The sequence below is a fragment of the Plectropomus leopardus genome, chromosome 24 (assembly GCF_026936395.1).
Source record: "Plectropomus leopardus strain MGB_pleo_1.0 chromosome 24, ASM2693639v1, whole genome shotgun sequence".
Taxonomy (NCBI): Eukaryota; Metazoa; Chordata; class Actinopteri; order Perciformes; family Serranidae; genus Plectropomus; species Plectropomus leopardus.
In genome coordinates this window covers 11,724,698-11,742,020 of record NC_142199.1, presented here as the reverse complement: position 1 = coordinate 11,742,020, position 17,323 = coordinate 11,724,698, and the positions used below count along the sequence as shown (strand labels likewise).

The window sequence follows — 17,323 nt, the reverse complement described above, 5'->3', positions numbered from 1 at the left end:
ATGTCTGACGGCAAATTGCTAAAATTCGTTTGCTTCTAGCCCCATTCACAACAACATATTGCTGAACTTGTGTTGGCACCTCCGCCTGATTTGAACTATCTCTTTAAGGTTTGCCAGACAACAAAATTTAGGCCAAAGTGGTTCCAATGAAATTGTTGACTTTTAACAATAATTTAACTGGCCTTGTCAAGACAGAATCTCGCCCACAGAATCTAACTCCGCACTGGAAAAGTAAACTTCAAGGCTTTTGCAATTGCATCATCATGTATCGCACTATCATGGAGGCCAAATGGAGCTTTGAATACTCACGGAGAATACATAAATGCAAGACCAGGGAAAGAAGAAATCTGAAAAACTGTTAACTTGTTGTGCTGATAACCAACCGGCAGACTTTATTTCAACATGCAACTGTAGCTAACACTCTGCTGTGGTGAGCTACATCACCAGAGAACCGGAGTATGGAGAAACCAGTTTAGTCTACCCTAACGTTCCTCACGCTCGTGATTTTCTCCCCAGGTTCAGCTCGCCGGTCGCTGCTCAAGTCAAACCACAAGTCATTTGTACTAAAACAAGCCTCGTCCCTTCGAGTATTTCCAAGCATGCACGGATAGAAAACCTCTCTGATGCCACTTTGAAGACTAGAACCAATTAGGGAATGGTTATAATGAGGAGCCTCTAAGTGCACGTCTTTTGTTACTCAGCAGCTGTCTAATTGGAGTTGGTGTATTTTCGAGGGGAGTTGTGACGAAGGCTGTTCTAATGTAACCGTGATACACTTTTAGATCAGCAACCCGCTTGTGGCTGACATTTTGACAGTATATACCAGAGCCTGTGCAGAAGATTGTGTTTTAATTGTTTTATTTTATAATTATTCTTGTGATTCAAACAGTAGGCATTTATCCCATTTCTAGAAAGTTATATTTTCCAACCATATTAACTGTACACAGCTGAAAATACTGCATCTCCTGCAGCGGCTCTTAACCTTCCCATGCGCACTGCAGCTGTGAAGGATTTTTACCTTAGGGTATACTGTAGATTCTGAAATGGTTGACTAGTTACACAGCTGCTGTATATACAGTACAGTTTGTATTGCAGTCCATGTCAAAGCCATATCATCACTTACACACTCTTTTTTCCCAGGAACGAATAGCATTAGTATTGAGGCAGCTCGCTTCTTTGAAAGCATGTGCATTGATGTTAAAAGCTTTGAATGGGTAATTCCGTCTTATAGTAATTCATCTATTTTCCCTCTGTCCACTCTTTAAATATTATATTTCCATGTATTTGTTCCCGTTTTAATGGAGCCTTTATTGTGGTCTTTAATGAATAAATCATACTCCCATTGTCCATAGGGGGAGAAAGATGTGGAATTTAATGTGCTCTTCCTTTTCTCTCTGTTTGTCTTTTCACAGCTCCCCTGACAGACAAGCCGCCAAAAATCCTTTCCCCCTCGGAGAGCCAAATGAGCGTCATAGAGATGGCAATAGGTAAGGAGACATGTTTCATTCCTCTCGCTGACAGCTTTTTTTCTGTCTGTCGATGTGGTGTCATGCTTGTGGTGTATGCCCACTCGTCACAATGGCATGGCATCAAATTTCTAGATTAGACGATGAAAGCCAATTCCCTGGAAGCAGGTCCTGTTCTACTTAACCGTGGCTTTGTTTGAGCAACATGTCAACTCCCTCTTTGCTGTGCTTATACAGTGGAAATATTGGGGTAAAATAGTGCAAATAGTCATAATGGTTTACATGGCGTCATTTCTTTAAATAGAGACAGGCCTCTTTTGCTAATTTTCGCCTGTTTTAATAGGTGACAGTGTTTAATCTTATTTGTGTTCTGATATGCTCCCATTTGAATTTGCTGTTGATGCAAACCTCAAATCACTTGTGGGTTTACCCGTTGTGTTGATAAAATTATCAAGATAACAACATACTGTAGACATGGCACACTCACCACGCTGTCTCTTCTAGTTTCCCTTTTTTTTTGAGGGAAACTATAGTTTTTCAGGAACTAATTTATTGAAATTGCTTCTTTTTTTTCTATCACTCTCAAGTAGGGCTGGGCAATATGGAGAAAATCAAATCTTATCTTTGACCAAATTGTTTGATAACAATGTTGTGACAATATCAATCTCTTAGCCCATCGAGTTTGATCTGACAAATAAGCCTCTGGGGGCGAGGGCCAAAATTTTTGGCTCATCTGGTGTAGCAGTTAGATATATAAGCCAAGACTTCTGTACGCTGTTCATTTCAGCTAATCTATATAAACAGACATTTGCATATGAATGCAGATACTTTTATTTAAAATATAGCTTGTTATATGATAGGCGATGGACTCCAGTATTACGTTGCTGCTCCCCTCCAGCTCAGTCACCGACACAAGGCATTTTTGTCAGTTTACAGGCATTTATTTAACAAGCATGTGGTCACAAACGTTATCAGTTACACAGTGAGAACTAAAAACACACACAAAATCATTAAATGAGATGATCAATACAAAAAGTCTCACAGAATAACATTCACTCGTCACTACCTCATTGGCATGAATAGGAAGCTCAACTGAGAAATAACTCTGTACCTCATTGGCAGTGCTAACCTAAAGAGGACAACAGAAATTTTGTCAAGCGTCTTCACAGTTCAGTTTTTTCTTTTTCTTGGCGGCTTGCCGTTATTTGCCTGTCGCTTGGCCGCTAGCACTGTTTGAATGTTTAGGAAGGAGGTGCCTTGGATGGAAATGGTGACATAGACAAACCAGGGGAATTTCAAAATAAAGGCATCACTTAAAGATGATGATATGAATCAATGTTTTCAAATTGAATTGATGATGTTGGATCATCGATCGCTGAATCGATACAGCTATCCAGATCGATGGATCTTTACACCCTTAACATTATTTCAATATAACACTGATATGCAGTTGCCCAGCCCTTCTGTCAAGCTACTGTACTCAACACTTTCTGCACAAATGTTTCATATAAAAGACATCAGGTTCAGTTGAGTAATGCCTCCTATCTGAGCTGAAAGAACAGCAAAGTAAAACTTATTGAAAATACTGAGGTATAAACCATATTTTTGTTGTAAAGGGAGACTCAACTGATTGTTTATCGTGACTCTATTGTTATTCTAATGGAATTACGGCTGTGGAAAGATAAATTATGCTGAATTTACCATTTGGGCCATTTTTCCACACCCAATTGCTTTTATGTGCTCATGCCAGCCTCACCTGCTGCTTGTAATTCATACTTGCACTTTTTTTTCATACCAGCTCCTATTAGACAATTTATAGTATCACTTTTTACCATGTCATACTCATAGTAGCTGATACCAAAGTGCAAATTCAGTTGAATTAAATTCAGCAAGACCATTGACACTAGTTGCTAGCATTGGGATGTTTATGCGGTTGAGGGATTTAATCTCCAATAATTTCATCATTAGTGTTTCACATCTGCACAGATCTAACTTCAAGTAGCCGATGTGTTTGGTACAGATTTCTAATTAGGTCAGTTTTCTGTCTGCAGCCTTTTGTGAATGGACCTTGAGTTTCCATCTCGATAGAAGAAATACAGGATGAGTCATTTGACACATTTTGTATGAAAAAGAAAATAATTCAGAGGGTGAGTGCCATGTCCACTGCTTTCCCTTCTCCTACCCTATGGAGGGCCTCTTCATTGTAATTACACTGATCAGATCTATCTTGGTTATCTTGTGCAACATGGATGCTGCTTGTGTTTGTTCAGCTGTAATGAGTCTGTAATGAATGGAAGTGGTACTTCTGAGGAACCCTACATAATCCTCCTTCGCATTACCTTCAAATTTATGATGTTGGAACTACTTCAAATAATTGCCTCTAATTCTGCCTCATGTGGCTGCCTCAGAACGCTACTCTTTGGTTTGCCTTACCAGCTTTTGATGCACAGGGGCTCATGGGAAAATTCCCGCTTTGTGCCTTATTGGGCGAGAGCTCAGCTGTTAGTGGAAGGGAAAATGGGTCATGATGGAGGCTTTCTTTGAAGTCAATTTGTCATGGGCGATGAACACAACTGGCTCGCAGAGGTAAAAGGTGGCAATCAGAAAATAGGCGCAAATCATCGTTGCTTTAAATTGATGATGGATAAAAGCTTCTCTGGCTTTTTTCATCTGATTAAGTGTTTGATAGCAGACGATGGGGATTCTCAAAATCCATTACCTGATAGCTGAGAGAACAGGCGATAATGGTCTGAAGAAAAGAAATGCACTGCTTTTCTTTTTTTAGGGTTGATGTAGATTATTTTGTAACTATACTTTTCATTGTCTGTCTATTCTTATTTTTTAACCCTAGATTTGATTTTCCTCTTGATTTGCTGTGGAAGAGGATTAGCAGAAACTGTGTTCTCGATGCTCCTCCTTCACCTTGACATCCATTGATATTCTACCCAGAGTCAGCACCTCTGTGTAAAAATAATATATGAACACCTATTTTATTCTCTGCCTCTACAAGTCCCTATCACTTCCTCTCAGCGTTGGGCGAGCATGCTCTTGTCATCCACACAGAGCCCAGTCAAACGCAGCGCATCCTTTTCAGGGTTTGTGGCAGTTCGGGTGGAATTTTAATATTCATTCTCCCATGAAATATAGAAACATAAATGGCTTAGGCTGACAGTTAATTAGGCAGGTGAGAGGGAGAAAGCAAGAGAAGTGGGGAAAGGCGAACATGGAGAGACACTTTTCAGGCTCTTGTTATGGAATTCAAGGGATGAACAGAGGGATCTGTAAATGGGGGGGGGGGGCAATTAATCAGTACACACTGTCCGTGGCCCGCTCCTTATTTTGTCTCCAAATGGATGTGCAGTTATAATTGATTACATTTAAAAAGCTTGGATAAAACATGTTGTATAAATGCTCTTTCCACTGCGTTCTCTGTGGGACAGATCAGTTAGAGTTTGGGTCTCTAATTCGGGCTGACAGTTCAATGTGTGCTGCTTTCACTCTGTCTTGTGCAGATGTAGAATAATTGTCTCCAGTCAAGCCAAGCAGACTAACTGCAGTGCGAGCCTGTTTCTAGTAGAGTGCTAATGTGGACAATTTTTAAACACTTTGACAACAGGGTGATTTATTTCCTAAATGCATGAGCATATTTATGCTACTTCTATGTGCTTGAACACAACCCAACCAGGGATTCAACCTCCAGACTCAAACCTGCTTCTATAGCCTTTATTCTGCTGCCAGGTTTGATTTGTTTGAACACAGTTTTCTACGCAGGGCCGACGTGCCACTCGCGGCCTCACTCCCCTACCTATCCTGACGTTTTATTTCAGGTCCGATTGAATTTACGGCCATTGTTGCAGTCTGTTTGTGATGTTCATTCTGGGAATATCCAGCAAGTTCCCCCTGTGATCTTGATTGGCTGTTAAAACTTCAAGCCCTTTCGACTGCCTCCTTCCTCAAGAAATCACACTTGATCCCCTGACACTTGACATTACGACACCACAACGAGTTTTCTGAAATTGCGGCAGAGAGAAAACAAGGTGATGGTGTCTGAGCCAAATCCCACCGAAATACACTTTTAAGATCTCACATGAATGCTTTAAAGAGCCTCTCTGTCGCACTGTTCTGCATCATCAATCTGTAATATTCAATGCATCCCCAGGGTTGTTTTCTGTTTGAGTAATTGAATCGATTCTTTTGGTGCACTCACTTTCCCCAAAACTGCCTTTGTTCTGTTTTTCCTGTCCTCTTGTGCCTCAGTTGGTAATTTGCTTTGTTTCCCGCAGTGCCTTTTGGGAGCCCTTAGGGGATGGGAATGAATTTGTTGTTTTCAGTCAAAGATGGGCAGCAGCTCAGCAACTAATTGTCAACACAGGAAAGAGTTAAATGTCACAGATACAACCCTGCCTTAAAAAAAATCCACAGCACGGTCTTTTACTACATTTAGGCTGCTGTCCAAGAACAAATCATCTCTGCATCATTACAATACATTATTTTTGTTATTTATTTAACCTTTATTTAACCAGGTTGGTCCCACTGAGAGTCAGAACCTCTTTTTCAAGGGAGACCTGGCCAAGACAGTCAGCAGTGAAAACACAAGGACAGAGACACAAAGGGAAACAAAATACAATTCACAATCACTAAAATTTGCATTAAAAGAGAACTATGAGTCAAAATAGAGCTTTCTGAAAGTCAGTCGTACAACCAGGCAGGCTGAAAACATTGACATCCTGTAGAATCTGCTTCTAAGTCTTTCATTTTAGATTTAAAAAACATTTAACAACACCAGGTCCTTAAATTTCAATTCATTCTGCAACGAATACCCAACAGTCCTTTTCCCAATTTCTGTTCAAGCACATACATTGCACCTTACACATATTGCACACACCCCGTTGTTAAAACATCGTAAAACTATCACAAAGTCCCTGCAGCCTTAAACCACATTGTTTGAAAGCTTGATAGAGGTATTAACAAGTGAGTTTTTAAAATGTTAAAGTTTGTAGTTTGGAACTCTATTGTCTGCTAGGGGGCAAAAGCTGGTATTCTCGGGCTTTCTCCTTTTTTTGTGTGTGTTTTTTTTTTCATGCAGGAGGAAATTGTCACTACCATATGTATATATGTATATATATATTTCTTTTGGTTATCTAATTATTATACAGTATAAGTCTTTATGTTTATGTCAGGAATTCTTGTACACAGCCTTTCCAGAACAGCAGGGGCAGTTACAACAGCATACTAACACTCATGGTTTTGAAATAAGATGTTCAGAAATCAAATACGATTGTTATGTTAGGGTATCAATACACTTTTGGCCATGCAGTGAAACATCATTCTACTTTGGGGAGTATGAGAATAGAATTAGGGTATATAAATAAATTAGTAATGATTTTCATGTCATCTTTGTAGTAGTAGACGATTCAACATAAGAATTTCAAACAGCTACCGAGTAGTAACAAAAGACATTCTTTTAATTACATAGTTTGAAAATCTGTATCACTTCCTCTCAGAAATGCTTATTGTTCTCTGCAGCCTCTCTCTCACAATCTGACAATCTGCACTCATCTGAGAGGTTGAGCTTACTCATTTGTTGGTTGGTGAATAATAACAGTGTCTTCAGTCAGTCATCGGAAGGAATTACATTGTTTAATGATACAGTGAACAGCATACCTCCGAACAAAACCATCATTATCCTGAATTGACTCGGAGTCGGCAGCCACATCAAATTAGAAATTGCAGTCCTTTGGAAATGATGAGGTTAGCACATCAATGTAGTCTTATCCTGGTGCAGGTCAGGTCACCGTGAGACGCCCATTTCCTCGCAGCTGATACTGAAACCTTTGCATTAATACTTGATGAATTCACATCCTTCTGTAAGTGTTTTTTATAACCTCTATGGGAAGAGAGCATCTTAAGGAAGAAATTGTGAACTGAAGTTAGACAGCAAACAAAATGTCAACTTTCTCCACACTGTTGGAGTGAAACTCCAGCAGATGGTCTTGAAATGTATAACCTTTTCTTGTCTTTGTCAATCCATGAATGTTGATCATACCATTATCCTGGAGCAGCTTTCTTCCCGCAGCTGTATGGATTTGATCTTCAAATGGTGAGATCTTGATCTTGTTGCATCAATTCAGGCGCTTGTTTCAATATTTACTGATTAACATTGATGCTTTGGATGTCCTGCTGACAATCTGCTGCGGGTCGACGGCACAGCACATCACTGACAGGTATGCATGTGTGATAGATCATGTTCAGGGTAAATACCAAGAGCGCTGCAGGAAGGATGTAAACGTCGAAGGGTCAAGGAGACATGATGATCACATGAGGCTTTATTGACTTTTTTGTTTTTCTCACTTGTATTGTCTTCACGTGACGTCTGGTCTGCCCACTTTTTAGCTCAACTCTTGACCTTTTTTAAGTTTTCATCAGGAGAGGCACATTTCAAACAGGCAGTTCAAAGTGCTACATAATGCTTTAAATGTATGCTTGAACAGGAGAGGTGTGAAAGCACCCTAGGGTTTCACTCTAGTTTATGTCTGAAGTTAAGGACAAGGATTAGAAATGTAGGGCCTCATTTACATAATGCTACAATAAAGATAACTTTGAAATGAAAACATAAAACATTTGAAGCTAAAACCCACTCAGCTTGGCTTGGATGTGTGCAGAATTGTCACTTTTTGTAGATGAGGCCGCTTGTGTTTGTTTTCACTTTAACCCCAAAGGCAGCCTGGAACCAGACGCATGTGTTAAAAACTGCTCGCCAGCCTTTATGGCACAGGTACAGACGGTGCACGCTGATATTTTTCCCACTCAAGTTTGAAATTAAACGCATCTTCAAAGCATCACTCGGTGTTATATTCGGTACATTCTGCAAGCGGGGGAACGTCCTCGAGCTTGCACCCTGGTATGCTCGTGCTTCTGAGCTGGGAGCTTGTCATCAAGCCATGAGACACATTTTCACAAAGAAAAAGAAAGTCTCACACAGCACGGCCTCAGTAACACCTATAGCCAATATCACACACACACACACACGCACACACCCTCACATACACACCAGCCATCCCTCTAAATGTCACAGGCTCGGCAGAGCGCTCCATCGATGCCAAAGGTTCAGAGGCCCTAGGATCAATATTACATCATTTCTCTCAATTAGGGCATATTTATTCCCCTCAAGTTATTGTACATCTGCGAGTGATCCTATCTGTATTCCTGGCAAGCCTCCAGATGAGTTGAGGCCCTGCAGGGAGGGGAAGACGGAGTGAGATAAAGATGAAGAGGGAGGAGGAAAGAGAATGAGAGAGAAATTAAGGTAGGGGGAGTTTGGGGGCGAAGAGTCGAAGCAAGGGAGGCAAAAGTGAGCGAGATCTTTTAAAATTCACAGAGGGGATGAAATATGGTTGTGTCTTACCTTGAGTTATTACAGATGAAAGTGGATACAAGACGGCGCACTGTCCCAAATGGTTAATATGCCCTGCAGCATGGAGGCATAAATCGTGACTGTCATATTACAGGGGAGGGGTGCGCTGGTGGTGATTGGAGGGATTCTTGGCAAAGGAATGCTCCCATTAGTGTTTTACATAAGTGCCATAATGAGGGGGACAGTCTGTGCAAGTGCTTGAGGAGACCCAGTCGCCCTGTCGGACCGAGGGAGGCCAAGTTTACTCAACACTTGGAAGAAATTCACCAGAGCGTGACCGCGAGGGCTGATATCATGTTCACATTTTGAGTTGTGATTGCCCTCAAAAGTCAAGCTGTCGTCCCACATTGACCGTTCCCTGCTCTACTTCCTGTCAGCGGCTCCCACCTGCAGCCTTGTACCTGTCTGCAAACTAAAAGGAAAAATGGCTGAAGGCATTTGCTCTCCTTAGCAGAAAATAGCATCAAGAACTGGCCAAGGCACTTGAGTATTAAGATATACTGCCTCCTGTCTGTGCCAGCAGTACTTCCAGTCTCTGGGTAGACCTATTCATCATAAATTTGGCTTCGGCATGTAGTTTACAGAAAGACCAGTTTGTTGTTGTTTTCTATTTTTGTGTTTAAGTGTTCCTGCATTGCACCTGCATGTACGGACTCAGGAAGGTCACACAACTTCTGCCTTTACCAGACTTGTATCTTTTGGCAGATCGATAGGTGTTTTAGGAGGGACACAAGAGCAGCCTGTTCATGAAATAGCTAAAGTGCAACTCAGATAATGTGGATAGCTATGAAAGAAACTTCATAAATACTAGGCAGCGGTTTTGTCCACTTTGACTTCACAATAATCTGCCAGCAGATTATTGCAGCGCTATTACTGAATGCAGTTTTGCTCACAGAGAATGCAGGGATGTTTAGATTGAATGCCGAACGGAGTGTACATAAATGTCAATGTTATTTCATCTTAAAATGATGGAGTGAAATTGCCATTTTTGACCAGCAGGATGGATGTGAAAGTGCTGTTTCGTAAATTAAGATAGAATTATGCTTCTGCAAAGATGCACATGAAGAGAAGGCTATTATGGTTTGCAGGGTTTTGAAGAGTAGCAGACACAAACACCTATTGTACAGCTTTGAGTGTCAGCAAGATGATTTGTTGATCCAAATCCTGTTGGCAGGTTCTGTTTTTTTCCTATTCCAGAAAGAACCTTGATATTAGATACATTGGCAAATCCCCGGATTACTTTAAATTACATCTTTAGTGCCAAAACTTGTAGTTTTTAAAATGATTTCTCTCTCCAATTTTGTGCGTGACAACTACAGTATAATGAAGCTTAGGGAAAGATTGTGGTCATGGTAGAAGAAAATGTAGCTTTTTGATTTTTGGACAGGATAAAAGAAAGTCTGTTGCGTTACATACCCACACTGAGCATTGGCACCAGACCTACATTGTGCAGTACAGATCATCAAATATAAAAATAAGTCACAGGAATACTGTACAGCCAATAGTTATTGTTGGAGCAGCCGATAAAGCAGAGCCCAGCATGCACTTGGTGATTTACAGGAGGAAAAAAAAAACGTCTAGATGCCTAATAAAAGCACAAAACCAATAACCAATAAAATTACCAACCATGTTTACAAAACTTGTCATGTAAGGGACAAAATAACACTCCAAATTTAGGCTTCATTTTAACAAGGGAACAACTGGCATGGCCATCAAAGGGTCCCTTAAACTCTATATCTGAATGAAAATGGGCTCTATGCTTACCCACAAATCCCCCATAAATCTGAGATGCCACAGTCCCAGTGTTTTGCACTATTTGAAGAACAATGAATGGTATAAAGATACATAAGACATGCAATCAGGATTGCTCTGGAGCTCAAAATGTTAACCAGTACAGGTCTATGCACATAAGATAATGAGGACTGTTTAAATCATGATTAATCACAGAATTTCAATAGTTAATCTTGATTAACCACATTTTTTTAAAAGCATGTTATAAATTCCATCATGGCCAAGGCCATGCTGTTTTCCAATCACTGAAATTTAGCCGAACCTTGAAACATTACTGAGAAGCTAGCGTGGCATGGTTGCTACGACTCAACTTCTGAAGTCATCTAGTTTTATATGATGCAAGTATCATAACAAAAGCTTTGAAACTCAGCCAGAACAGCCTCTTAAAGACAGGGATGTTTGCCAGCAATTGACACGATTTAAAAATAAAAATTAAAAAAACCTGTATCAGTGTACAATTCCTTTACTCTTCATATTGACTTCATTCAACTAACCTTTACACTTCACTTACTGACATTGAGTTTTGGGCTTTTGGTTTTGGTGGCCACCCCTATGGACAATGTCTGGGGGCGCCACTGTTTACAAACACCACAGAATTATTGTGTTGATTCAGAAATGAGATACCACTGCAGTGATGGTGATGTTCTTACCTCTCTGCCTGCTTCTTTAGTTCACACTATAAGTTACAGTTCAGCACAGTTTAAGATTTAACAGCTGTAGACTCGCTATTCAGGCTGTCAGGGCTGCAGTCGCGTTGTGTGTGCAGGACCTTATGTTTCAGTACAACAAACCCTTCAGGCACTTGTTCTGTGATTGTTACTCTGGTGCTTTTGGGTTCTTTTCAGCAGAGTGTAACTTCAACGCTGCACAGTTTGGGAGGGTTTTTGGATTCTGCTTTATTTGGCCTTTCTCTGACACATGTCTCCAGTGCTTCCACAGCACATGCAGCACCAGAGTGCAGCCTAGTTCCCATCCAGCTGTTGCTCCATCAGCAGCTGTGTACTTCAGATCTGAGCTCTAATTTTAAATTGGAAGCCCTCCTTGTCCACATACACACTCATACAGCCACATTTCCATTTTCGTCGGCTCCCTCCAGTCCCGTCATGTATCAGTAGCTTCTGCACTGTAGCAGCTATACACCCCATCTGATACTCAACTTTACTCCGGCATGTGGATTACCGACAGCAGGAGGACTCACTTGGCGACTCTTTCAGCACTGTGTGACAGCTTGGCATGGAAGAGCCACCTGCTTTAAAATTAAAGGCACCTTTTAGTGTAGCAGTTGAGCACAGCCATTTTTACAGCCGTTAGATTAGCCCACAGTCACCTTGCTCTTTTGTGAGCCACTATTCAAAAACTTCCACTGCTAGTACGCAAAGGAGACATTAATTTGCTAGGGCAACTGGAAGATAATCTTTCCACTCTCATTTCTTATGTTGTTTGATTCCTTTTTTTCCTGTATCGCTTTATTTCATGGACTTTGTTGAGCTTTACACCCAGAATGCTAAGAGGAGCAGAGCAGCTTGCATCAGCCTCTGCTGTAAAGTTCCCCTGCAAAAGTCAACAGCCAAAATGCAAACCCTGCAAACTTTCCTCTCACTGTCATTCCCCTGATAGCGCATGTGTGTTGCCTGGTTGCACTAATTGCCCTCGCTGTATTTCCAGCCAAACAGGTGGCCATATTGGTTTCCTTCTGGCTGCGTTTATGTGGCTGTGTGTCCAGGTTGGACCGAGATGACAGTGTCTCCTCTGCACCCGGAGCGTGACCTTGGTTGGGCGATGCTCCCTGTGCACTGTCTTTGGTCTCACATTGGTCTTTTGGGCCAACTTCTGATTGTGTGTGTGCGGGAGACAGAGAGAGATTGAGCGGCCTCTGATGTCTAGCCAGAGAGCTAGAGGCTTCAGGATCACGGTCAGGAGGGGAGGGCGATGACACTGGCAGCAAACTTTGGCAATTGACACATAAAGAGCGCATGAGAGCACAGATCTATGATGTCATGATACAGCTGCTGCACAAACACGCAGATATTTGCAGGCAAAATGTCATATTCTTCAGACAAGCAGAGCTAATGTTGAGCGTTCACCACACATTCACACTCACACACACAAAGGTTTTATGCAGCTTTTACCACCTCACACTGTCACCTCGAGGGGTTTGTATTTGCTAAAGCAATCTGGTATGGTCAGATTTGTCTTTCCCCACACACATACAGTATTGGTTGGCTCTGTGTTGGTCCATTGTATCCACAGTTGCCGTCCTCTGTTTGGTCCGTGGGCAGCCATGCAACAGGGAATAAGAATGTGTCAGATGAAATGTTGTGGATATTTGTCTCATAACTGCTATGAGTCAGGCAACACCTTGTTTCTATACCTTGGGTAAAGAAACAATATTTTTTTTCCTCGGCAGTGGGAGGGATTATGACATGCTCCGATAGGCTCTGACCTCTCTGCAGACCAGAATAGAATACACTAGAACAGATAGGATAGAATAGATTGTGTCATTGTTCTCATACCACTTCCTGGCATGCATTATGGTGACTTTTTTTGCTCTGATTAGATCGTGTTACCACTTTCAGGAATTAAGAGTGCCTTTACTTATATTTCACCCTATTATGTTTAATTTTTTTAACTAGTGGTTTTAATCTGTTCTGTATTGATGTCAGAAATAAAAAAAAAAAACAAAAAAAACATGAAAGACAAAAACACATAATATAAGAGTGTCATCTGCCATTACTGTGGTGGCAAGTTGCAGTGTCTGCTGCTGTCGACAAAGCTAATGACAAACTTTGACATAAAATACAGACATCATAGACAAATTACAGTTAAGAGTGTCATGTTTAAGAGGCGTGTTAACTAGTGACTTTCAGCTAAATGTGTTCGTGGTTGCTCGTAGTAACTTCCGTTGGTCTACATAAGAAACATGTAAACCATAACACCGGACAAAATTGTACATGTTCCATTTGTGAGTCTGACTGAAAGTTTACTTTGTGGTCCCTAGTTAGAGCAACAAACATTATATTTTACAATATACCACAGTTAGTTGGCTTAATTTATTCTGTGGGACCACTGCAGCCCCTAGACAGTGTAATGGTAGCCCACTAACTAACTAACTCCATTAGCCAAGCAGTATTCATTTAGCTGGTGTTAGCTGCTGTTGTTTCACACTCAGTCTGTCTCCAGTGGTAAAGTGTTCCATTACTGTTGGAGAAGCCAGAAAAAATGCACATGTTCTCCCCAATGTTGTCAAAAATGACATTATAAAAAGTTAAAGGGATAATTCACCCAAAAATGAAAATACAGTTACATTATCTGCTCATCCTTAGACATTTTTGTCCATTTTAAAGTCATATTTTTTTGCATAGTTCACACACAAGCCGAGACTGAAAGTCGCTTACTGAAATGACAACATAGCTTATGGTGAAATGAATATATTTTTTCTGTCATGACACAAAATACAAATTACAGCTATCAACATGAACCAGTTCAGCCTTAATTTGTGTTGTGTGCCTGTGCCATTTGTTGAAACTTTACATAGTTTTTGTATGTGTGAAAAAAGGCAGGCAAGCATATCACAGCATGAAGTGTCTTCTTTTTTTGCAAATATGATTTTATTAGATAGCAAACCCTGCCGCACCTGCACTTTTTTCACAGTTTTTAGATTCCCCGTCGTAATACTGTTAAAAAGAGGCATTTTAAGAATGATTTGTTCATCTATTTTTATTGCTTTCATAATTAAGTGTGTTTGGTCTCTCTGACACATGCTTGCAGATGACTTTACAGAGGTGGCATCTTTTATATGATGATTGCTGATTGAGGAGTTGTGCAAAGCAGTAATTATGCAGTAATTTTCATCAACTGTGAATAGATGTTTTCCCTTTGTTTAACATAGTTACTCCAATAGTGTTTTGGGTCGTCCTGTGAGATCTGTGTCAACTGTTTTGAAAAAGGGTGTGAAAAATGTGTGAAACCAATTAAAAAAGTGTGAGTAAATTTGCAGAAGAAGACTCCTGTTGTGCTGAGGAGGTTATGATGAAGATCAAGTGGATCCCGGTTTCATTAAGTGAGTCTGAGCAATCATTTGAAAGTGTAGTTCCTCAAATGCGGAAAGCCGATCATTGTTGTGAAGTTTAACAATTCCCACTTGAACCAGGAGAAATGTGTAATTTCAAATGAAGTTTGAAGGGAATTAAATACATTTTAGAATACATCATTTATTGTACTTGTTTGTGATGTGTTTCTGATACATCTCATTATGTTTCAAGCTGCATTGTGGGGGAAAATAGTCCAAAAACACACCACTGAGAAGTAGTGTTATTTTACTCTGCATACTAGCTGGAATTGTATGTTTGTATCCTCAGTTTTGTCAGTTTTCCATTTTGAATTCAGTCAGTACATATGGTGCTGGTGGGACAAAGCTTCTGAAAAGGCCGTTCCTCCCCAAGCATTCTGTGTGAGAGTCACGAGATGTACTTGCCAATATGAAATTCAAAATGGTAACTTCACAGTCCAACATATCACTTTTGGAAAGGACCGAAATGTTCCCAACAATGAAACCAAAGTGCCCAGAAAATCTTGTATTGTAAAAAGATTTCACTTTCCTCCTTGGTTCCTAGTGAGAGAAACCACAGCGGCTGTGCCAGCCGTCTTGGCAGCACTCAGGTTTAATCTCTGAGACTCAGGCTAACCGTAACATGGAAGCCTCCCTCTCTTCTTTAGCAAACACACACCAGACTATTCACTCTCCCTACCAACCACAAGCCAGATACAAGATATCAAGCATCCTTCCATGCAGTGACGCAGTATTGATTTTGATTTCAATTATGACAGCAACATACTTAAGAAAAACTGTGGATTCCTGGGCTATTAGTCGCTGCAGCTGGCAGAAAAGCGTCAATAACAGATTTTTCAGAATTTTCTTTCTTCTTTTGTCAATGTAATCGTCCCTAGCAGGACTGGATTGGGCTTTTTTCCCATTAAGATTTTTTTATGGATTTTCCATGACAGACAGCACACACAAGCAAAACAGTATGACATTACGAGGACATGGCTAGGAGCAAAGACGAGACAAAACAGTGGAAGAGGGGGAGGGTTCAATTATTTTATGCATGCTTTTCTATTTGACGCATTGTTTAACCACCAGAACACATGCAAGCACACTTGGCCTCTTTAATGTTTCAGTTCATAAGAGTTCTGTGTTTGTTGCAAAGCATGCTATGGCTTGATTTTTTTTTTATTTTTTTCGGCATATTGAGCAGGATATCAAGATAGATGCATTCTCATGGTTTCTGAAAGTGTGTCTCAAGCCCTTTTCCCACATGACTGCTGACTTGAACTTCTCTAGGCATTACCTGGAAGAGCTGTAGTGAATGTCCAAATCATCTGGATCAAAAATTCAAAGGATTTTTTTGTCTGTGTTATGTCCACCTAAGACTGCGTGTGTATGAAGCAGTTAAATGTTTGGAGAATTTACAGAGGGCAAGTGGGCATGTTGATGACATTTCTGTCATGTGGCTTGCACGAAACCGTCAATGGAAAGTGAAAAAGAAGGGGTATTTACACAAAAGCGGCAATGAAAATGAAGATTTGTGAACCATGTCAAAAAAGACTGAAGCTGAAATTGTCAGACAAATCACAGGAACAGGAAGAGACTCTGTTGTTTAATTAAGAAGTGGCTGTGGTATAATCCGCTTCAAGTCCTGCCTCCTGCACACTTTACGCAGGTGCGACCCAGGTATTTCCAGTAAGTTTGAATGCTTTTTGACTCAGTCAATTTCTTGTTGAGTGCTACATGTATGATGAGACAATTTCTGAATCTGATTCTCAAGACATTGTCTGGAATTAATGTGAGAATATGGCTTCTGACTATGTACAGCTGGACAGAACCATGAAGTGTCCACTCCCCTACAACTCTGCCAGCACACGCCTTAGTGAGTTTGATCTATCTTTTCAAGTCGAGAGGGGGTTGATGTATGCTCTCTGCAGTGTTTTTGAATGTATTACCCTAAATCTTACACATTTTGACAGTGATATAGACTTCCCCAAAGTTCTGTTCCACTCAAGTGCGGTGAGTGTGATATCCAGGTCTTGTTCCCATCTGTTCTGTGTGTGAATATCGCAATGGGAGGAGGAGAGGAGAAGAAGTTTATATATGCCGGATACGACTCCTGTCTGATTTGAAAGTCTTTTCAGCTGTTATCCAGATGTTCATGGCAACCTATAGAGGTAACTTCAGAGGTTATGTCTTGATTATAGCTTTTAAATGCAACTAAGAGAGAAAAGAGGATACATTCAGATTGAATTTCTGAAAATAGAATAATGGCATTGTCCTCTGCAGTTGACCTGTCTGATGTATGTTGTAACCTTGTATAGGTGTGTTGCCCAAGGGGTTGTGGCTGGCTTAAAAGAGTGGATTTTTCCTGAGTGGACATTCAGGAAGAAAAATACCTGTGGTACCTAACCTCCTGCATACAATAATAACCATACTAACATCTAAAAGAATTGTATCGGTTGATTCTTCAACTTTAGGGCTTTTTCTGTTGTGTATCAGTGTCTCAAGATATTTAACATGTCCCTGACAGATCTACTGTAAAATGTAAATTGTACAAAGACATAGAGTTTTGGAGGTAATCATTAAACCTTCAGAGATGAACTG

At 40.5% G+C, this 17,323-nt stretch overlaps 1 protein-coding gene across 4 annotated transcripts in view; it reads left to right on the top strand.

Moving 5' to 3' along the window:
• Positions 1 to 17,323, top strand: part of LOC121963031 (interleukin-1 receptor accessory protein-like 1) — a 335,394-nt gene that overhangs the window by 215,826 nt on the left and 102,245 nt on the right. For all 4 annotated transcript variants that reach the window (XM_088074547.1, XM_088074546.1, XM_088074548.1 and 1 more), the window contains one exon: positions 1,413 to 1,487. In XM_088074547.1, coding sequence (XP_087930673.1) covers positions 1,413 to 1,487 — 75 coding nt within the window. The remainder of the gene's footprint in view (positions 1 to 1,412; positions 1,488 to 17,323) is intronic.